We start from the raw sequence: 24,791 nt of genomic DNA, 5'->3' as shown, positions 1-24,791 counted from the left end.
ACATCTTTTCTAGGTTTGAGTGCATTCTGACAAAGTAGGCACGTGTTTTCATTAGTCATGACCTGACATCGGGTATTGCTTCGGAACTCTGCGTAAAATGGGAATATTAGATGGCGCGTAGCACGAGTTTGAAGAAAAGAAAAGGGAAGCAAAAAAAAAGGGGGGGAGGATACGAGAAAAAAAAACAACTCATTGTCATGCACAAAAACATAAGTGATATCTGTTTACAGGCTAACGCATGGTTACATTTTCTTTTTCTGATGGTTTACACGTTTTTACATTTCCTGTGCAATCTCTAATTACGCAACGAATTAGACACCGTTACTAGGTCAATAGATAGACCTTGTCAGAGAAATCGTACAGTTTTTCTCCTTCGAACAGTTCAGTTTACTATACAGTGAGTGTGTACGATCCGGACAACTTCTCATCGCATTTTCCCGCATTTTTTTTTCTGACCTGAGTAAATCCCGGTCCCGGCAGGATTGACCGCTGAGCTTACACACGTGTTGCGGATATTGGACTTTTCCCGAGTGGCAAATAGACACTGACGTCTCTCGGAAGCGTTGAGGGCACGTGATCCCTAGACCATTGCGCTGTTATCACGTGATTTTGAAAGCTATATAGTGCATTGGTCTTGTGTGGCCAGGGGTTAGCAGGTGATTGCCAACGGTGAAAAAGAGCAAACAGGAACAATGGGGAACCTTATCGAGTGCGCTGACAGAACGTCTCGTTTTCGAGACCATGCAAATGTTGACGGTCTATCGGCGCCTGCAGCTGTTCTCTTTCGTACTCCCGAATTTCGAGAACATTCCTATGTGGCAGCGAATCACCTCGTAGGATATCCATTGCCTATTCCTTGATTTCTACATCTATCTGGGGCAATGTCGTAATTAAGGAGACGCGCTGGAAGAACAAAACACGATCTCCTTCGCCCAACTCCACTTGTTTAACATTACTCTTCCTGAGGGTGTAAAGATTCTGTTATCGAGTAACCATGGGTAACACCTGTGTCAAGAAGAACACCAAAGAGAAGTTCCTTGTGGAAGGCTGTTACGACATGGGGAAGATGGAGCTTGGAATCCTTTGTAAAGGGACGCGCGACATTCACTCTCCCAGAACCAGCTGATACAAATACACCAGTACAACTTTATTACCCTCTTTTGTGTGCTTGTGTGTGTGTGTGAGTGTTTGTGTGCGTGTGTGTGTATGTGTGTATTATGACGATATATCACATTGACTCTTGATATGGATTTTTTTTTATCGGGTAATTGTAATTATATTTGTATATTTCACGCTTATACTTTTAAGGGTAAAAAATCTCCCGTCCTGTCCCAAGCCCCTCCCCCTGCACCTGCAGCTGCACCGTAAGCGAATACAGAATCTATTTTCCTTCAGGTTTGTCATGCTTTCAAGCTCTGCTTTTTCATGTCAACTCCTGTACCTCATTAAACATTCTAATAGTCAAGTCTTAATGGCCTATTAAAAGTGTTGAACCCTAATTACACACATTTTTTTGTCCACGTGACAGACTGCTCTGAAAAAGTATTAAATAGTATGGGAAAAGAATGTAGCTTTTCACCTTAATAAGGCATGGCAAGTCATCTTGCTCGCAGTTGGCAACATAGAAGGTATAATGCATAGATTGATTGCACTCACGCTCACACCCACAATCACACACACGCACACACACGCACTCACACGCACACACGCACACACACACACGGTCATAACCTTATGCACACGAGTACACACACAGAGGATTATCATTAGGTATAGAAATGTATGTATGTCAATAAGTGTGTATGTATGTATGTATGTATGTATGTGTGTGTGTGTGCACTAAAATGTATTGATTCAAATTACCCATTGTGCAATCTGTTCTTGCAAAATGATTATGTCCGATCCATTACATTAGTTTCATCTTTAATAGGCTACAATCTTTAGCAGCATTTTGTTACGCCTATACACACAGTAATTATTGTCAGTAATTATTCTGGCCTAACTCTCCTTTCCCGTTAACATTACTCCCTCTTCCTAATCCTATCCCAAAGGTCAGACAACCTGCCACATGGACATGGCGGATTAAAGGAGTTATGAAAATATGATAGCATGTATAACAGTGTAACGCAAACCTATTTGCAGCGTTGACTGTCCAGCAAGGTAAGAGACCTCTTGAGGTGTGACGCTGTGTTTCTCTGACCACTTGGTATAAGGCGAAGAGGAATCAGCCTTTTTTGTTTTCAATTACACCTAGCAAAAAAGTGCTGCAGCAGACGCAACACCGCCTGTAATCGAATCAGTCTCGGGTCAGCATCGGGAGCAAGCTATTACTTTAATAGATGCACAAGTATTTCGTCTTTGTCTCTATTTTTTTTTTCTGAGGGATGCGAGTGTGTTCGGCAAGCACTGACTGGTGTAGTTGGATAGAAGCTCGCGAATTTTGGCGCCTTCGAGCTTTTTTTTTTTCATCTCTATGGGGCAAGTAAGAAGTTTGACCTTCGGAGAATCGGTTAGGAGAGGTCAGTAGACGACAACAAGAGCTGGCCAGTCGCGCGGGCCGTCAATCATGAGCGTTAACAGTGCTAAAAAAAAATGTGTGGTTCCGCTTGCGCGCAAATAGTGTTCATTACCAGCTTGTTCTCCCGTTGTCCATTTCACACCGCGACGATTCCGATGGCAAAGCCAGATGTCCAGATGACACAAATCCCAATAATTGCTTCGCCTCTCGCCCCTTTGTTCCTTAGCAACCATAGGAGCCCTCTGGTCACGCCCGGGATGTGCCGCAACGGACGCAGTAAAGAGAAAAATAAGAAGTTCTCAGTATTTTGTGATCACAGTCATTGAAGCAGTGTTTGTGACCTCTTCTTAAGATTAAAGAAAAAAACTAAACCAATATGATAAGGTTGTCTGCTTAGATTAGTTGAATTGTGTGTATAATTTTGAAAAAAGAAAACCATGTAGCTCCATCGGAAACTACAAACTGTTGGTGCCTTTACTATTTCTGCATAAGTGTACCTGCTGTCATGACGCTACTTCCTCCGAATCAGAGTTCTTTTAGCAAAGTTTAGGATTAGAAAACACCAAACACTAGAAGACACTCATGCTACCGTAGGTCATCGCCCACGAACATTCTTCGTGTTTCGTTGTCTGTTTTTACAAACGACATACGTCCCTGATACTATGGCTAAAGAGCTTTTGTGTGTGTCCGTGTGGTTGTGTGTTTGTCTAAATGCAAGGAAGGAATATGATGCTGATATCAAACGAAAAGTAATATAGAGAATAACATTTAAAAAGTGTGCTTGCGTATGTGTTTGTGCTTGTGTGTGTGTGTGTGTGTGTGTGTGTGTGTGTGTGTGTGTGTGTGTGTGTGTGTGTGTGTGTGTGTGTGTGTGTGTGTTTACGTATGTCAGTTGTGAGTTTGGGGTTTTTTTCCGCAGTCTTTGCTTGAGGATGTCATGAGCGAAATAATAAGGAACCATTTCATAACTAATATTCTTTACATTTTTGTTCCACAAATTCCTAGCCGATAATGATTAGATTGATCACACTTTGAAGATAATCTTCATCATCAGGATCGAAAAGAACCATCTCAAGCCAACATAGCTAAAAGGGCGTATCGAGACGAATATGAGTCAGCGTCAGCGCGAAGACTTGCATAGGCAGAAGGAGAACTGTAACCATGGTAACAAGAACAGAAAAAAAAGGAGGCGGGGGATGAGGAGGAGCAAGAGAAGTAGGAAAATTAGAATGAAGAGAAGAATAGGAAAGAAAGAAAGAAGAAGAACGAGAAGAATGAAAAAAGAAGATTTGAACAACAACTCTTCGAACAACAACTCGAGAAAAAGCAACAAGCAATTGATTGTGGAAAAAAATGGTGACACGATATTTGCTTCGGTCTTATTTTCTCCAAGGACCTTTATGATTAGTGCAATAGGGTTGTGTAAGAGTTTTAGGTTTAGTGTGATGTGAGGATTAGGATTAGGGATTTGGGTTATGTCGTTTGTAGGTAGAATTCATATGTGGCTTAGCGTGCAGATATTTCGTGCGAGGAATTGTCGCAGGAGTAAATGTCATGGAACCGGAAAAACAAGATTATGTATATGGGCAGGATCTAATAGAAGACTGATGAAAGAGTGACTATGCTTTTGAACGCAGTGACGGAAGATCCTGTCTACTTGCTTGCTGGAAGGTTGTTAAACAAAAGAAAAGGCGATGGAAAAAAGGATTGTTTTTCTATTTATTTCCCAAGGGGATTGATTTTTGTTTGTTTACCGGGTCGTGCAATTGGCTGAGCGAATGGAGACCATTGCTTTTAAGTACATGTATAATCTGGGACCATGTTCTCTTAAAACTATTTTTTTTTTTTTTTTTGGTTACAGGACACAATATTACTAGTAACATTTTATATTCTGTTCTGCCACTGTCTGTTGAAAGCCAATTAAGAGCTCTACGTTTGCTTGTATCTGCACTTGACAGACCAAAAACGTGTTCCGGATACTCGTCCGAAAAAGTTTCGTCAGAAAAAAAAAATCGCCATCACCCCATTTGTTTTCCCGCTGCCACCCCCTTGTCTTTTCGTATGTACGCTGTTCGGACCTGACAGATGGAATCCAGGATCGGTTTTTCTTCAGCTGATGGATCAAGCCAACAGTACGCAGAAAAATCTCGTCCGCCTTCATAGAATCCATTGCTAATTGCTCGAATCTGTCCTGATGAAATCGATGATTGAGGTGGCCCATATCTCTTTCCGTTCCAATCTATCTCGAGAAAATTATGTTTGAAACCATTTCTGGTATTTGCACCTCTCTCGCGTATAACAATTAAGGGGATTCCAATAGCACAACGCATGCAAGCAGCTAAAAAGGAAATCTATTGACAAACGATAAAAGATTTGCGTTCGGACAACAAATATATTATTCATTTCATTTGACATTATCATGTTTCAAAAAAGTTCCCTCCTGTGTTTCAGTACTCACTGCTAAGCTGAGAAACACATACTGTATCAGTGTTCGTGCATGGAGCTGTCCTCTAGCTCCGGGGTTAGAATAAAAGGTGATGCTGTGACGTACGATTAGACGTCAACAGTCCTCTTTGTTCTCACAATCTCCATACGATGACCTATGCAAATAATATATGCGTTAAAACAGTGAAACACTTGCCACTTGAATAATTCAGTAGTATACTTGATTATCATCTTGGCTGCGTTGACATAATGTGATCTAGCCGTTCAATCTTCAGGTAATTTGGGATTTTATTCACTTCATCTCTTTTAATATTAGCTCATAGTTATTTCTTACTATATTTCTTCATTATTAGTTAGGAGTAAATGAGGTTAGTTGTTTTCTTTCCTATTTCATTCCATTTTAACAAACATACACATTCCAGCAAACTGGAGACCTTGAGCAGCGCTAGAACAAATATTGTACTCGGTGTGCATTGTGTACTCAACAGTTAGAGATTACACTTCAGTATAAAAGCAAGGAAGCTCTAGGATAGTACCTCCTTGATATAAGTAGCTACATGGAGCTACAACACTAGCCCCGTGGTTACCATAGCAACAGGCAAAAGTCCTTCTGTAAGATCCACACCGGGACTGTTACCAGCATCCTTTGCAATTTGTACTCGCGAGTCAATTGCCGACATCGTGATATCGGCGGCACAAAATGTTCAAATCTGTCTTCAAGTGGCGACTTTTTTTTTATCTCGATGAAAATAATAATCTGATCCTTCTGAATTTCTCCCTCTGCACTCTTAGCTCCCCGTGACTCTGTTTTTTTTATGACTATCCATTTCTCACTCTTCAACCTCATTGGTAGATCTTCACTTTAATAGTACTTCTCTTTCTCCTCATCTTCCTCTCAATCTGGCCATGAGCACCCCCTCCTCCCTCCCCTTCCCTCTCCCTCCTCTCTCCCTCTCCTTCTCATACCCTCTGCTTTCACACACCAGGGGTGAACCAAAAAGACGAAGAAAAAAATGCGGTCGAATCAATCTGCACTAAAAACCCTTAATCGGTTTCCGGTGGCGGGCTGAAAAGGGCACCAAGTACAATCGATTTATATTCATTGGATTGTTACGTCGTGAAAGACTCGCCGTATACGAGAACAATGCTCCGATGGCGTTCTCGCTGTCCCAAATACAAACAGTAAAAGTTGCCCACTTTCCAAATATCTCTTCAGCACGCGGTAAGTGGGAAATGGTTAATGGTTTTATTCTAGGTCGGATTATGGTCAGTTGCCAATATAAGAGGAAATAAAAAAAGAAGTTCCAGCACATTTCCCTTATCATGATTATTATGTAATTTGTGATCCCTTTGCAACTTTCATCATTACTCTTTAGAGGAGAATGATAGCTTGCTGAACATACTCAGTAAGCAGGTCAAAGAAAACAAATGAACATAGATAAAAAGAATAACATTTCAAAGACTGCTACTTTCAACTTTATTTTTCATTTCCATCAAATAAACAGGAGAAATTATATACAATGCATAAACAAAACAAATTTGTGGTAATTTCAATAAACGTACATCAACAAGATACATGTGATGATGAGTAACAACATAATTGCATTTATAAGGTAAATTATGCATATTACACGGATGGTAATGGAAATGGAAATGCCACTGTTGCCTAGCTATAGCCTTGATATTCACCAGTGTGTTATATTCAGCATAGACTTCCTATGATACACCATCGGAACTCAGCGACTGTCTGTGAGACGTTAATAATGCACTTATTCATGACACTGTAAACCGCTGAATATTGAAGATTTGCGAGATTATTTCCAACCACCAGATATATTTCATTGATTTTCTTTTTCCCCGCGGGAAGTCTATCATTTCCATTTCAAGAGTGCATTTCCATTGTATTCAGTTACAGTTCCTGTGCGCTCCTTACATCCTGCGGGGCATTTGGAATTCCGCGTCCACATTGGCCGTTACGAGGCTTTTAGTGTGAAAAGACTTCGCCAGGGCGTTCGCCTTAATTTCCGTAACGTTGTAACGTGTCTGAAATTACCGGCTCCCATCATTTTGAACGGACAAAAGTGGCGCATATGCCTCTTCATACTCTCGCAGAAATTAAAACCCCAAGATATACACCCTTGATATGTATATAATACTTTGGTTCTAAATTGTATCCGTGCTCGGTACTTATCCTTTTTTTTTTAACACGCGGTTTCTATTGGGACCTACGCTTAACAAGATTACTTCTATGTAGGTTTCATGATGCTTCTGCTGCATTTTTGCTTTGGTTCAAATTGTCATAGACGACAGTCATGTTCTAGCAATTATGTTTGCAATATTTCATTGCACATTCAAGCTGGATATCATGCATCATTCTATTTTGTTATACCTGGTGTATTTTTCACTGACGTATTATGAAGATAAATTGAAATGGAAAAATAAAATGAAACAAGATCGTACACAGGAATTACAACGAGAGAAGTAGGAAAACAAGCAAGACGAAATCGATTGAGGAGCTCTCTTTTAAAAAGAGGAGAAATTGTTTATTTTATCATAATCATAAATAAATTCAGACGCCTCAGAATTGTAATTGTTGTCACAATGCTTTGGGGCAGGAGAAAGCATTGCTGATGGTTCCAAACAAATATCATTTTTTTATCAAAAAACAAAATCTGTAAAAAAGGACATCACAAAACTTATTTGAAAAAAAGTAAGAGTTTTACAAAACTTATTTGAAAACGAGCAGTGATTTCACTACAGTGGATTGTGCATAGGAATTAAAGAGAAAGAGAAAAGGGCCTCAAAAAGGTACTCATATAAATACGACTTATACATAAGAAATCACCACTGCGCTTACACAATAACGAGATTGGATTAGAGTGGTATCGATATAGATATGTCAGTATTCGTCGATTTGACAGGTAAACAATGAAATTGCCAACAAAATGTATCATGTTTTACGTTCGTATAGGTTGAGAACGATCTGTAAAATTGAGAGACCAACAAATTAATGTATAACCACTGTTTCAGTCAATATCCTTGATGTGAGCGTGGATTGATGTACAATTGTCCTAACTTGCATTGTACACCAGTGGTACATGAACATCAATAGAATGATGTCATGAACAATGACTGGTATAGAGTTCTAGTCTGTAGATGATAAAACAGCGGTCAGTCGTTTTTGGATTATGGTAGATAGATAGATAGATAGATAGATAGATAGATAGATAGATAGATAGATAGATAGATAGATAGATAGATACATACATACATACATACATACATACATACATACATACATACATACATACATACATACACACAAACATACAAACATACATACACACATATATACATACATACATACAGATAGATAGATACAGTGGCGGCTGCATTACTTCACCATTCTGAAAATTAAACCACCAATGTAAGTCCACTCCACTGCTTGAATAAAAAATCAGGAAAAAAGCAACAAAATACATATATTGATTGTCATCGGAACAGACCTCTAACAAGGAAAATTAACAAGGGACTGTAGGACGCCATAGACTCATATCGAAATACGGCCATGAAAAAATGCGATGACTTGTTAAACGGCTATCACCGATTCCCCGACAGACACAGGTCTAGGCTGCTTCCTGGGCACAAAGCGGAGATTTTCTCCTGATTGAAGGTGTTAGAATACCTTGTGACATTATCTTCTGTTCCACTGGGATCTCATTTAATAAGTAAAATGAAAATGAAATAATAAAAGCAGCAATTATCTGACCATAAGTAATTCCGACTCTCATACGTGAAATAATGATCGTATCCAGATTCATTAATCCCGAACATCTTAAACATTCCCGGGAAATCCATCCCCGAGTTCCGTACAATTTTCCAGTCATTACTTCACAATTATGATATGATAGGAATGAAAAACACAAACACACCGCAGGTCATCGCATGTCTTTGTCATCTAGAATCCATCACGCCTGAGGGATTGTGTCACATGTTTTGTAGCGTTTTTCTCGAAGCAGCCTCCTCCACAAGCCTTTTTGGCCAATCAACACAATGGCCTTTTAATATGATTATTCGTGTATTCATCGATGAGAGAAACAGAAAGGCGTAAAACCCTATACCCGATAGGCATTGTACTACCATAACGTTCTTCTGCCTCTCGACTAATGGTTTTCCTTCTATATGAGCGGATGATATTGGCATCCACAAGAATCGACTGGGGACTAAATCTACCATCAAAATGTGTTTTGACATCGGCATGCAGTTGGGGGACGTATGAAGTGAATGCGATGAGATTGGAATGCGATTACTCTTTAATTTCATTCCGATATTTTTTTTTCTCTCGTTTATAGCCAATGTTCTGATGAAGCACAATATGCCGACATGGCCTCTGTAGATAGATTAACTCTTTCACCGCAAATTACTGCTCGTTTTGATACACTTATGCCTTAATCCTTCTTTCATGAAGGAAAATTGTTTAGACGATTTCCATTCATCTTGCATAATGTAGACTTCGGACGTCATTTCCACACACCTGAACAGTTGCAAAATGGAGCTACAACAGAGCTCCATCGATGGCTGCAACGTACAACGCAGCGTCATCTCTTGATACCAATGCGTCAAATGTCTAAAAGTCATATTTTTTTTTATCCAGAATCGAGAAAGCAATGTCTACTTTTACCCTTTTAATCTTTCGATTCAATAATTTGAAATGAAATCAAATAGAGCTTATATATACATGTATGACTTGATTCGTATGATGAAATACACGTGAAACGGTCACCGTAACTTTGCAAGTGACTTTAGCTCCGTTTTAACAAACCGTACCCTGACAACGTCGGGACAACGTCCGGAGAACAAAATTCCTCTGGGTGAAAAGTAAATCACCTTGCTAAATGTCTTCTAATTAGGGGAATTACCAGAAATTGATGACTACGTTATTATATCATGTAATGGATATTTGTGCTGACTGATTATGGTATTTTCAGGAGTTGCCGTTGTTGTTTTTTTTTTTACCTGATGATATAAAAAAGGTTGCTTGCACAGCTAGTAAACACAAATATATATATATATATATATATATATATATATATATATATATATATATATATGTATTATGTATATATATATACATATTATATATATATATGTATATATATATAAATACATATTATATATATATATATATATATACATATATATATATATATATATATATATATATATATATATATATACATATATATATCTGGTTTCTATATCTCTGGATATAGGGAAACGTAAAGCATGCGATTGAATGGAATAGTTAAAAACGTTAAGTAGACACAAGCTGTGTGTGTAGTGTGTCTCCTTAATAGTAACCATGGGCATAGTAATGTCTCTTAAAAGCTAGATCCATCGTTATAGTTATGTTATAGGGCTCGACACTAATCTTTTCTCTGTTGACCCATTCGGGCCATCAAAGTCTTTGAATGTGGAATTTTGGTGGTCCAAAATAAAAAAGAAATATACAAATTCGTTGTGAAGTGTTTTTTAGCTGCCCGATCGGGCCATCAAAAGTTAGCCTATCAGGAAGTCTAGTGGCCCGACATCAATTTTTGGTGACTCCGGGCAACTGGGCCACCACTAATGTCTATAATGAGGAGAGTGTATATAAGCCTTTCTTTGTATTTCTAATTATTTGTTTGTTGGAAGTGAAATAAATCAACTTGAACTTGAACTTGAACTTGAGAGACCTAGAAAGGGAGAAAGAGAGAGTAAAAGTGTAAGGACGATGGATTTAATTTGCCTCTTTAAAGTAATGCTCTTCAGAGATCAGCGTGCTTTTTCGAGCTAAATACTGTGCTGATTATTCCGAGGCACCCAAGTGTTTCATTTTCACACCCTCCAGAGGCCGAAATACCAGCGGGGTTGACGTCTTTCGAAGAAACATAATGCTTGACACGAGTAGAGCGTGAATACATTTGTACTTAAAGATCGGCTCAGCTCTAGTTAACATTTGCGGCACGTACAAAGCGGGCGTGGTGAACCGATATCTCAACGTGTGCTATAACAAATTGGGCAATGATACGGTCTGCTGAAATACTTGCCCTGTACAGCTATGCAACACAATCTTGTAATGAATAAGCAATATCCTTTTCATGAATCTAATAGTCTGTACAGAAAGCTTTTCCGGCAAAACCACTCGGCACTCGTCTCAGGCGCCTTTCGGTGACTAACCCCCTAAGAAATCTCATTGGTATTAGGATGGCATTGTTTTCACTCACATCCTGTTTCCACACAAATTTTCTCCTCCCGGGATGTTTTCGTTGTTGTTGTTGCTGCTGTTGGCCAGTTCTTCAAAACATTTGTGAGCTAATTGATATGATGATCTAGTTCCTGAAACATTTCTTTTTTATGCCATGAATGATGAAGTTTCTTAGTCAAGATGCATGGGTATAAAATGATCTACTTCGTGTTTTGAGAAAATGGGACAATGATTCTCGAGTGAGCTGTTTCTTCGAGGCTGTTGCCTCCGAGGTGTGTTCATTCTCCGTATACTTCAGAAATAGTATACCAAGTTCCCGCAAGTCAACAGTTGAACTAAACATGGTTGCCATTAACCTCGTTATCCCGCCGATAAGTGCAAAATGGTCTTAAAGGTACTGTTTACCATTGGGAGCAGTGATTTAAGAAAATGTTCGAGATATCACATTTGACGCATATTTGTATGTCAGTTGTATCTCAAAACATCGTACCATGTAGAAATAATGACGTCATAATAATGTCTAAAATATAAGGAGATATCACTATTCTTCCCACTATAACTTACTCTTCTACTGCGCCTTGAGCACGTTAACTATGTGGAACTTGCGCATTATAAGTACCCTGTATCATTATTATTATTATTATAAACCATAGGATATATAGCATATGTTTATCATAACTATTGTTCATATTTTGTATATTTAACAATATTAAATATTGATTATACTGATTCAATTTTGTACATTTTTTTTGTTTCTATCCCTAACTCACATTTTAGAACTATTTTGAAACACTAAAGATGGGTTTTTGTTTCATCTGCGAATTGTAAGTAATGCCTTTAAATCTATCTTCTTTCTCAACCAGGCCACCGAAAAAAAAAAAAAAAAAAACGCCGCGCACTAAACGCTGAAGTTGGCCGGCGCCTTTAATTGATTGGGTGTTTCTCTATTCATGTGAATCTGAGTAATCTGTGGCGCCAACATTATAGCCACCATACCGTTACACAGCTTTCTATCATCTCTCTATGGCGTCAGCAAGACATCCCTCGTTTGATTAAAACATGGTATGATATATCATTAAAGAAATGTTAAATCTTTCCTGCTTGTGTTATACGGAAGCCGCATGTACCGCCCCTCTCCGCAGCACACACACACACACACACACACACACTTTTTTGTAAATAAAAAGTTACACACACACACTCGCGCGCACACGCACACAAACAAACACACACACACACACACACACACACACACACAATGCAACAATAAAAGAATATGAACGCACAAATACATCTGGCCCCTAACACTGCCTAAGAAGACCATGAGACCAGAAATAACAATCTTTGTCACCTCTAAAGATCTTTGGGTTTATTTTTTCTATACGTAAATATCTCATGTCACTTGAATGTGAATCGGATGAGATTACATCTTTGTACTGAAATCAAAACAACCAAACAAATATCAAAAAGATAAAACAACAGATATTTAAAGCATAATGTGATGAAAAACTAGAAGTGATTTTTACTTGATGCTTGCCTTTAGCAATAAGGTTTATATAATCCTTACCTATTCAAGAGTCTAAAGTACTGTTTACGGTGTATTATACACGCAGCTACACACCATTATATCAAAAGCGAAATTCTGAAGATTTGCAAAGACGGCATTCCGCTGTTGAATGTTGGTAGAGAAAATTCATGGGGGAAAGAATGGACTAGTGTTTCCACTGGGGGTGAAGCGGAGATGATTGCCGACACGTTTTATGCCAAGACACAAGGGGCATCACTGGAAACAACATGTATGAAATGCAGGAGTAACGCGTTTGCGAAGCGCATTAATCCGTAAAATACATAAACAAAAAAACAAAAACAAAACGCACCCTCAGAGACAGTGTGTCTTATTCATGCCCATCAATATCAATGACGACTTCCTACTGTATGCATTATACAAGTCTAAATATAACACGCTGTGTGCCATACTTTTAGCTCTACATCAGAGATTGAAAAGGGTCTATTCTATTTCGTCTGTACTCGTCTCGTTAATTTTTTCTTCTTCTTCAAAAGTACATTAAAGCAGTTTATTCACCATAAAAGTTTCTCTATGACAGGCAAATCACATTTGTCCGTTCCCACATGCACTTGCACTTCCGTTTGATTATATATATATACATATATATATATATATATATCCAAACATGTTGAGATTTCACGTATTGGCTCCACGAAGAAATGAAGAAAATAACTGGTAATGCATTTTTGGCCAATAAAGCATGAGTTTATTCGACTCAAATATTCGGCGTCCTGAAGAAGGTGTAGGACGCCGAAAATTTGAGTCAAATAAACTCATGCTTTATTGGCTAAAAATGCATTACCAGTTTGTTTCTTCATTTATATATATATATATATATATATATATATATATATATATATATATATATATATATATATATATATAATTGGTATATTTTTAAAACTGACAACACTTTCAAAAACACATACACACACACACACAAACAACAAGCAGCAGATTACAACACGGGTAGCCATCTGCACTTAAACTGGCAAGGCTGTAACCCCACAGCCGTGAACCCACACGGGCTGACCGGCTTGTTTCTTCCGCGCCGCAGGCTTCAGGCTCTTCCTTCATCAGTGAAATGAAAATAACAATATCGATAAGAAATAGATAGAAAAGATAAACATGCAAATATTGATTTATTGCTATCACAATGACACATATATCTCCTCTTGTCATCTGAGGCACTACCTCAGTATTACTACCTTTGGTGTATCGTTGTCAAAGTAAGTCTTATACTCAAAATGTCACATTATGCGTTTTCGCAGACAAATTATCTAATCTTCAGTTGCACAACGGGAAATCGATGGCAATCAAGTCAGATAAAAATTTTCATCAATCACGGACTATGCAAATTCATTTAGCAGGTATACTGCCCCCATTGGCCAGAAGCAAGACAGTGGTATTTGCATTCCGAAAAGGCGCCGTAAGTGAACTCTCATTAGTAGATCTTCAAGGATACAAAAGACAGTAAGCAGGGAAGTAATTCCTTCTCTTTTGGAATTTTTCGCCTCCGTTGTTTGCAAAGTCACACTCAATTATGCAATGAATTCCTTTCTGATTATGCGCTGTTTGTAAAATTGTCATTAGAAAAAGAAACAAAAAATGTTTGTTCCCCTTGCCTCCGTGCGCAATATAGTAACGAGGCAGTGATCACTCTCAATTTGAAGTATTGCCCGACGAGTAATCGTGCAATATCAAGTCACCCCCCCCCCCGGTCTTTTTCTATATCTTTTCCAATTGCCAAGGAGACATATTATATACTTCGTGTTCATTCCAAGCATCAATCAATTGTTCTCTGAAAATGGCAACATATTCTCGACAAATCTCTTCTTTATTCCTTTTTTTCGCTTTTTTTTTTTGCCAATGAAAGAAATCAAATTTAGACTGAAGGTGGCAGTGTGTGTGTGTTTTTAACCTCTTGGTGCAAATGCCTCAAGTATCATTGTATTCAAGTTGATGGTTTTATCGCCAATCGAGACGAGCATGTTTAAGGAAAGGGCAATCATCCCGTATGCTACAAATGCCATTTCTGCTTTGCATCAACGTCAACTTTCATTCGATTTAATCTTGCTTTGTGTTTTTATCTACCTCTCTCCATCTCCTCTGCCTATCTCCTCTCTCTCTCTCCCTTCTTCACTTCTCTACTTCTCTACCTCTCTTTATATATTTATATTTCTATCTGTCTGTCCGTCTGTCTATCTATCTATCTACCTATCTTTCTATACATCTATCTATCTGTCTATCTATCTATTTATCTGTCTATCTATCTATCTACCTATCTATCTGTTTATCTATCTGCTTATCTTTCTATGCATGTATCTATCTGTCTGTCTATCTATCTATCTATCTATCTGTCTATCTATCTATTTATCTATCTGTCTATCTATTTATCTATCTGTCTGTCTGTTTATCTATCAATCTATCTATCTATCTATCTACCTCTCTATCTATCTTTCCATCTTCCTATCTATCTGTTTTAATCTATCTTATCTATCTATCTATCTATCCATCTGTCTATCTATCTATCTATCCATCTTTCGATCTATCCATCTGTCTACCTGTCTGTCTGTCTATCTATCTATCCATTTGCCTGGGACAGCTCACATTTCGGGCGTAGCCGGTGGGGAGGCTCACAAGCGACTGATAAGAGACCTGTTCGCCAATTACAGCAAGACCCTGAGACCAGTGCGGGAGTTCAGCACTACCATCGAGCTGGAGATGGTACTCCTACTCTCACAAGTCATCCATTTGGTGAGTCCATAAATCACGTGACCAGTATTCAGCCAATATCAGCAAAAAAAAGAAAACAACAAGAACAACAACAAAGCTTTCTCGAGATTTGACTACTGATTTGATCTAATGTCCACCTTTGGGTATGATACGATAATGTCACCTATATGAAAAAAAAAAACAAAACAAACAAAGTAGAGTGTTATTTAGTTTCTTATGGCCTACTTTTACATTCCGTTATCCCGTGTTTCTCCCCAATTATAAGACAAGTTATTTCATAAATCAATTATGGTTGTGTTACAACCTATTTTGTACCCAAAAAATATCACATGTTGGCACAATAATTTGAATCATTATAAAGATGGGTAGGTTGACACACAAAAAAGAAGATTGACACCACCTGCCACAAATTAGATTATGTAAAAGCAACTAGCAACGTCTTGGTGAGCATAATAACGTGTCAATTGTAAGGAAACTGATACTGATACGCCCCGTTTTGCAACAACTGGGTGCTTATCAACAATGGTAATTTATAAACCTTCGGGAAGACATCACGATATTCTAACATCATTTGCGTCAAATTAAGCACGCGGAAATTGGCCGATCACCAGAAACCAGAAACGTCGCCAGCTATTCGGCAGCGTATCGATTAAAGTTGAAATGTGCACAGAAAAAAAAAATTAAATCAATGTTAATGGCTGCTGTTGCGCGCATTGCCGGTGTTCATTGCATGCTTATATCTTGCACGTCACTTTTGCTTTAATATTTCAGTGTCAAAATTTACATTCATTTGCCCATATTTCTGTCCACTTTCCCTGCGGTTATGTCAATTTCACAATCTTGAGCGTTGTTGAAAGACCAAAAATGACAAATCAACAACCAGGAGCCCGATATAGAGGTCGCCGTAGCAAGTGACTGTACAGTGTATGTGTTATTGTTGAAAGGCTCAATGTTAACGTAATAAACATTGAACAGCTTTCACCGTCTTTTGTTTTAGTTTTAAGTTTCGATTTAAGTAGGCCCTACATTATTGTATTATTGTATGTTAAAAGACAATCAGAATGTTGTAATGGGGAATGGATGTAAAGTATGCATGAATGTTGCACAGTGTGTTTTGGTGTTTAACGCTCAGGGGTAAATACTTTTTCATTAATTTCTGGCGTCCAAGTCGAATGCATTGGGGCATCAAACAAACCCTTAATGATACGTAAATGTCATATTTTTAAATCGTTTTATTTTTCTGATAGTGTTAAATTCCAGTGTACCTATGTACATTTTTTAACAAATTATCTAATTTCTCTACCTCTTTGTAAACAAGGAATAAATAAGAAATAAAAAACACAAAAGAAAAGGTAAGTGGTAGAAATGTTTTGATACTTATGTTAAAGGGATGGTATAGTTTTGATTAAGATGGTGAGTCAGATTGGATCAGTCGGATCAGTCCGATTTTGGGGGGAGAATTTGAAACCACCTGTATGAAGTATGAAAGAGCACACAATTCTTAGAGGAATTAAAGGTTTATTTGTTAAAAATAGGTTTTGAAAAGGCTGATAATAAAAAAGGCAAAGTAAAACAATGCGGTCGTAATAAAAGGTGGTTATCACCTTTTTATTAGGACCTCTCTGTGACTGTAAAATCTTATCTCAGTCATTTCAAAACCAATTTTCATCCAAAAAAAATCCTCGTATAATTGTATGCCTTTCATATTTCATGAGAATTTTTTTTTCATTATCTTACAAAAAAGTTGGAAAGCCGAAGCCCCATCTCAAAACAAAACTATGCCACCCCTTTTTAAAGCATGAACATCGAAAGACATGTGTGACTAATGGCTAATTTCTGATTGCTCCCACGAATATTAGCTTCACTCTATTAAAGCCAAACGTAAATTCCACCCACAAACATAACCCTTACCTTAATCCTAATCCTCACATCAAAGTATTTTAAACCAAGAACTCCATCTCAATCCTGTGACCCTAACCCTAAATACTTGGAGAAAATAAGACAGGAGCAATCGTCGCAGGAGCAGAAATGTCATGTTATATACAGAGCAAACTAGATGGAAAGTTTCCATTATGCATTCTCCTCTAAGGTTACTCATCGTCGGATCTTGACGTGTGAAGACGATCTATAGCAAGAAGCTAACCTTGCCCAACTACCCGTAAGAATATCACGGTCTTGTACTGCGTGTGTGTAAATGTGTGTGTGTGTGTGTGTGTGTGTGTGTGTGTGTGTGTGTGTGTGTGTGTGTGTGTGTGTGTGTGTGTGTGTGTGTGTGTGCGTGTGTGTGTGTGTGTGTGTGTGTGTGTGTGTGTGTGTGTGTGTGTCTGAGCTTTTAGAGGTGCAATTCCGCAGTAGCTGAAACGAAGTGAAGCAATTTAATGAAGCAACTGGTTTTGTTTTTGTCTTCTTCTGAAGGTATTTTACTCTTAGAGAAAGTGAAATAAAAGTCAGGAAAAAGGTCTTGGTTATGTGTTTTAAATTGCTTGTTTGTTTTCAGTTAAGCATGTGATTTACGAGACTACGTTCGCATTGTTGTAGAACATGGCAATATGCTTCTACTCCTGGACCCTGATGAGTAGTCCTCACCGTTGACTGTATTCGCACAGCATGGTCTAATTTCATGCAATCCGCTTTATACAGAAAACGTAAATACACTTCTTCGTAACAACTTTGTCTTTCCTTCATACAGACCTCAGATCCCCTCGCCATCAAACGATCTCGAGTATACAAAAATAGAAGCATTGATTAAGATTATTGGTCCTATCATCAAAAGGTGAGAGAGGGGGAATGGGGAGAAAATACAGTCAAAGCGATTCGCTGTACCTTGCGGTTTGGAATCATCTCCACGACCGAAAATCATCTAATCATGGTTTAGCCGAAGCATCGCCTACCTTTTCATGGCGTAGGCCATTGACTAACTGTATTTGTGCCAAAATAGTATAAAATTGAGACCTGTTTTTTTTTACAAAAAATGACTGTTATATCCTTCTCTCTCCATGGAAATAAAACAAGTTCTGCAACTGCACACCATCACCAATGATGGAAAAGTGTTTACAAAATATGCAGAGACATTAATGTGAAATCGTTGCAACCAGCCACACAGTTTCGCGAGTTCGTGGCTTTTGATATCAGAATTTACAAGACAAAAACTATCGGAGCAAGGGGAACAAGCCCGATGAACCCATCAACTGACGTCATGATTTATTTCACTTTATGAGAAAGCATCGGGGTGGTCCATCAAACAATAATCCACGTTTCTATTGATCCGCATCAGCAAAATTAATTGTTTGGGGAGAAGAAGAGGAGCGCACAACATCATAGCTGGTAGTCGATGATGTTGATGACTTCGGCGTCGCAGAAAATATGATCTGTCAGGGAGATAGCTTGAGACACAGTAAAGACGTCGATTGCCTAAAGTGCTGAGGACTTACCTCTCATCATCAGCCTCGCCAGAGCAAGCGTTCGATGAGCAGAAAGAATGCTCCCAACTAAGAGAGTTATGACTCCTTATTATGTGTCAGCCAGCATGACTCCTACCTTAATTTAGCAGCACAATATAATTATGCAGGCGATTGAATGTCTCTTTTTTCTTTAGTTTTGTTTTCATTTTGAACGTTCAGTTTTTGCCTTTTGTATTCCCTTATTTCATGTTTCTCATGTTGGTATGTAGGATAATACCGCAATCACTCTCTCTTGTGGAACGGGTCCTCTAATGCTAAAGCGAGTTCGTCTTCTTTTTGCTGCTGTTGCTACTGTTTCTATCTTTGCTCCCTGCCCCCTGCCTTAAAAGAAGTGGGGATGATGTTCGTGTATGTTTGATTTTTTTTAATAGTAACCCTCTGCGCGAACGTGGTATCATTTACCCTGGTGTCAAATGCTTGTAATCGGAGAGAAATGGGGAAAACCATTTTTGTAATGAATCCACGTGCCATGACTTACGAAACCCCCGTTTTTCCTCCGCTGCTCTGATATCGAGACGAAAATTGTTTTCGTTTTGGATGCCATGGCCCAAGACGTAACAAATTACTCGTGAGGTCGTGTGAGATTCCAGATGCTAGAAACGAAAGAAAAAAAAAAGAAGGAAAATGAAGCCGAATTGAGGTCGGAAGATGTAATTGATATCATGGACGTGGTTGGAGCACGGATTCAATCCAAGTGGCTTTCCGAAATCCGAACGCGGCTAGGGCCAGTTTCCAGCGAGTCCGCATTCTGGTCGAGATGTGGGTTACCAAGACATGACTAACCTAATTCCTGACATCCAGTTAGAGAAGTCTTTCCCCCTTTTCACAATTTTTATCTCTTACTTGAAGAATATTAATTTTCTTCCACAGATTCCCTTCGAAATGCATGAATAATGTGCAGCATTTATGTTGTCTCAGTGCAGCTCCGTAATTTCAATTGCACTTCTCACTCGTCGATTATTTCTTCAATAACTGATATGATACCTGATATCAGCTTTTCACTCAGTTTCTCCACCGTGACATATTTTTGTATATTCTGGTCACTCCTAACTGACCGCTCATCCATTCAATATCCTGGATGCTACCCAATTAACCCTTGACCAGAGACATAACTTTCGGTTACTACTTTTACATTTTGCTGATGTCCACGGTACATAAAGTACATTTCCTTTTTTTTCCATTTTCAACCCTCTCCCTTTAAGCGCATAGAGACACGACGGTAGAGATATGCGCTATACAAGCACTGTATCATTATTATTATCATCATTATCTTAAAGGGGTAACATGATGCACCTTCCACTTTATACGCAAGTGGATGACCCTAAAGTAGGTCGCTTCTGGGCGTTGACATCTTCTTGATAACCATGACATCAATGAAATTCCCATATCTTCAGTTCAGTTCAGTATAGTTCAGTTCAATTTATTTTCATATTTCTCAAAGAATAACAGATTCTTTGCCACTGGTACAACAAAATAAGAATACAAATATATTTAACTGTGTATTTGGATTGCGCATTACAAAATAAAGAACGTACTCAACACAAAATGTTAATGGTCATGTTACAGTACAAAGGGGCACATCTCAAGGAAGAAATAGAAAAATAAAAAAATAGAAAAAAATCTTGCAAAACTGTAGGTGCTAAAATTCACGGATGTGAAAATTTTGACATTGCGGAGAATTGATGTGAATGTTTTGACCAACTAAAATCATCATGATAATAAAGTTGATGTTGAAGAATGGACTTGTAAATAGACCACGTATTGCTTCGACCTTTCCGTTGATTAAGATTAATTCATTTAGTGATATAATAATGATAACAAAAAGTTCTACAGTGCAAGATTGACTATAATCCTCTCTGCACTTGTAGGAGATTGATGTATGCAATCGAAACATGCAACCGAAAGTAAAGCATAAATCCTCGTCATGTATATTCAAGAAGACAATATCAAACATTTAAAACGTTCGATAATAGGTATAGTAATATTGACAAAATAAAGAACATAATTATATCATTATAGAGAGAGAGAGACAGACCGACAGGGAGAGAGACAGAGAGAGAGAGAGATTTTATATATATGTATATGGACAACGCGAGACATATGACTGAAAAGAAGTAATTCCTTGTATGGTCCAACAAAGGACAGATAATTTACGACGCAGTAACCTTAGTTTAAGACGGTTAAAGATTCTTTAAAGAAGGTTTTGTGTTTGTTTTGTTTTTTGGAGGCAGCGAAAGTAAAAAGGCAGTTATATCTCGTGTTTACCGACCTGCCCTTCGCTTCGAATGAGCATAAAGGTAATCTATTTATTCAAAACGAGACAAAATACAATCTCGCGGTCCAGGTACAATCTGGTAAATGAACTCAATTAATACTGGATGTATGATTATAGAAAGGGAAACTGATTCATATCAGTTTGATATGCATCGAAGTGACTTTAATGAAGCCATCGGCTACAAAGCCTCGAGTCATTTTATTCGTTATTCTCCCTCCAAAATCAAATACAATTATGATAATACAATAATATTTTAAAAAGCTGCCCGTATGGGCACTAAAATTGCAATTTTTTCCTGCAGAGACGGCGATCGATACCGTTAAAATCAAAGAAGCAAACATCATTGCATTGTTATGTACTCGTAAACGAGCAAGAGGGATCAGATGTATTCTGTAGGCTTGCAGAAAATATACAACTCCAATCTATTCGGCATGGTGTGATGTGCATGATATCGACACTTATTATAGAATTATTAAAACAAAAGAGAGAGAGAGCACGTCGGAACTCGTGTTTTCTAGCTGTTTCCTCGTCAAAACGGGCACACGTTTACAAAATGGGTCATCCGGAGGCATTTCAAAGTCTGCAGAGAATGAGGTTTGCATGCCGATGGCTGAAATGTACAATTATTATTATTATTATTTTCTTGTTAGTAAGTAATTATTCAGGAATTCGGGGTGATCAAGTTTCCCCCGTGAAACAGCAGCTGGTGGCTTACTTGCATCTCTCCTGGGTGCACCTGTAATAATTATTTGCGCATAACTGCATGTACAGTTACTGTCAGGCGATACACATAAAAAGACAGATGTCATTATTTTCAAGTTTTGTTGTTATTGTTTTTGTTATGCTGTGCTGTTCTGTGGCGGAAAGAATTAAGGGTGGGGTTGCGATGCGCGTATGAGCTCAAACAAAGAGAATGATTTGTGTGTTTTTTTTCATATTAATGCAATAGTGTTGTACTCGTTTCACTGCTGTAAGCGATTTTTTAGGATGTCTTGCCGTTCTGTCTACTAATTGTAGTTTGTAATTGCAATCTATCATTCCTGAATTGCGTTTGTAAAAGTGAAAACGATCCTTGTGGCTAACAAGACTATCAGTTATTGTTCTTGTGTTTGTGTGTGTCTTTTTTCCCAAGTAGCTGCCATTTGCAAAATTCATCAGAAATGCTGGTATGTCTCTAAATGACATTGTATTGATAGTCAACAGCTTTGCTGTCTCAGGGATTCTTTTCCGAGTGCAGTTTGCCCGTAGAGCCATGCTCCTCTAGAATACAACGGTGTGAAATGGAAGCCGCACATATAGTGACACTGACTGTAAAGATGAAATGTCAATCATTGCTTTAAAATGACCCCCCCCCCCCCCTCAAAAAAAAAAAAAAAAATCATTAAGGCTTTAGTTCACCTGTTCGGTATTACCAAGGTTAATGGCACACACGTTACTCTGCATACGAGGACTTCTAATGATACAGCACCAGGGCGAGTGCGAGTATAATTATTATGTGACCATGCATCACAAAACCAACAAAAAGTCGACAGACATGGACTTTTAGCTATGAGCATATTCTGAAAGAGCAGACCTTAAACTTTAAAATGATGTATAACTCAAATCAAATGGACTCTCCTAACCTATTTGAATATTGGAAAGAAAGCATACACTCTGAAAGAGCAGACCTTAAACTTTAAAATGATGTATAACTCAAATCAAATGGACTCTCCTAACCTATTTGAATATTGGAAAGAAAGCATACACTCGGGGAAAGTGTGTACTGAGAAAAGAGGCTCTGAAGCACAGGGTCTATTCAAACGCTTAATCTTTACCAAGCCGCACTAGCTGTACTATGAATAGGACAAAAAAAAAAAAATACAGGATGTAAACCATTGGAGTAACGATAATGAAGGGATTATCAGATTAAGTTGAAATTGAGCATTCTTTATGAAAACATTCTGTTCATGAGTAATGCCAACTTTAAAATAATGCAGTAACATCATCCTTTTGTGAAGTTATTTGAGTTGAAAGCGAAGAGAGTGTACAGGGTTTTGTAAGAAATGATAAGGGGACTCTAAAGACACAACCAATCACATTATTCTAAAAGAAAGCGTTAGAGATAAACTGCTAAATAAACAGACTTACCTGTTCCTTTTATGATCCAAAATTGTAGCATAATGTAGAAGAAGACTTGCTTTTTCAGAAAATATGAAAAAGTCAAGATTGGCTAGGTTGACCCATTTCACCTATTTTCAGTCCTCAAACAAAATCAGTGCGCGGTTTTTGTTTTTTTTCGTTTGTTTGTTTTTTGGTGGGTTTTGTGATGCACGGTCACATAAAGAAACGAGAGAATAATGAGAACAGGGCGTAGGTTGAAAATAAGACACACGCACACATACACACACACACACACACACACACACACACACACACACACACACACACACACACACACACACACACATAACACAGAGAGACAGACAAAGGCAGAGAAATGGGGAAGGGGGTGTTGATGATGACGAAACTAAACTCGACGTGCGGCATGTAAGACAGTATTGTGCATGATATGACCCGTCAGCTGACCTGTTGTTGGCACCGTGCACTCCCCAATCGATAGTCATTCATCCGCCAGTAAATTACGGATCGGGTGTTTCAATCACACCACGCTGCGAATGGCTGCTCCCCGGGCTATCACTGCTTCTTCCAATTTCTATCTCTCCATCTTCTCTCCCTCCCCCTTCTTTCTTTCTTTCCTTCTCAACCTCCGAATGTTTCTCCCTCTTAAATGTGTCTTTGTAGAGATATAACATGATATAATAAATATAATAATAATATACATTATGTGTGTGGTGTGTATGTCTATAGGCCTACGTATATGATAACATAGAAATAATTCATTCATCTATCTATTACTTTTTACCCAACCTTCTTGCCTGTCTTATTTGTCAAAAAGTCGAGATATTATATCTTTTTAGACAAAAAACAGAAAGTCATTCATTTTCTTCCTCATCATCTCCTTTTCCTTCTCCTTCTTCCTGTTTACTTTTTTTCTCCTCAATCTTCTCCTCTACCTCCATCAATCACTGTCTCTGTGTTTCTATCTGTCTATCTATCTATCTGTCTATCTATGTCTATCTGTTTGTCTATAATGGCGGTATTTGTCTACGTTATATCAATTTCCTCTCTATATCCTGCTCACCCTTAACTTTTTTCGTTCTCGTGTTTCCCTTCTCACGTTTTTTAACCTACATGTATGTATCCCAACTCACTTATCTCCAATTGCTTGCCCATTCCCTTCCATTATTCTCCTTTAAAAAAAAACCCCAAAAACGTCGAGTTCCGCCCTTAGGGGATCTTAAGGAGTAAAACTGTGCCTGACTTTAGCGCGCAGCCTCGGTCACACTTCGTTGGAGTGGCCGCATCCCAAAACCCATCGAGTTGACTCGCGAATGAAAGCGGACACTGGTCCCTCGCCTTGGCCGCTCTTCCCTGCTATCATATCGAGCACACGACACTGTAGCTCCGTACCTTCATGGCGGAGACCCGCCTTCAGAGTGAGA

General features: G+C 38.3%; 1 protein-coding gene across 1 annotated transcript in view; it reads left to right on the top strand.

Moving 5' to 3' along the window:
- The window catches only part of LOC139745029 (neuronal acetylcholine receptor subunit alpha-10-like), a 127,446-nt gene that overhangs the window by 46,279 nt on the left and 56,376 nt on the right, over window positions 1-24,791 (top strand). The window contains exon 2 of the mRNA XM_071655438.1: window positions 15,383-15,534. Coding sequence (XP_071511539.1) covers window positions 15,383-15,534 — 152 coding nt within the window. The remainder of the gene's footprint in view (window positions 1-15,382; window positions 15,535-24,791) is intronic.

This window comes from Diadema antillarum, unplaced genomic scaffold, assembly GCF_040938485.1.
Source record: "Diadema antillarum isolate AM-2024a unplaced genomic scaffold, OU_Dant_1.0 seq00001230_RagTag, whole genome shotgun sequence".
In the NCBI taxonomy this organism is placed as follows: Eukaryota; Metazoa; Echinodermata; class Echinoidea; order Diadematoida; family Diadematidae; genus Diadema; species Diadema antillarum.
This window is presented reverse-complemented; position numbering and strand designations above follow the sequence as displayed.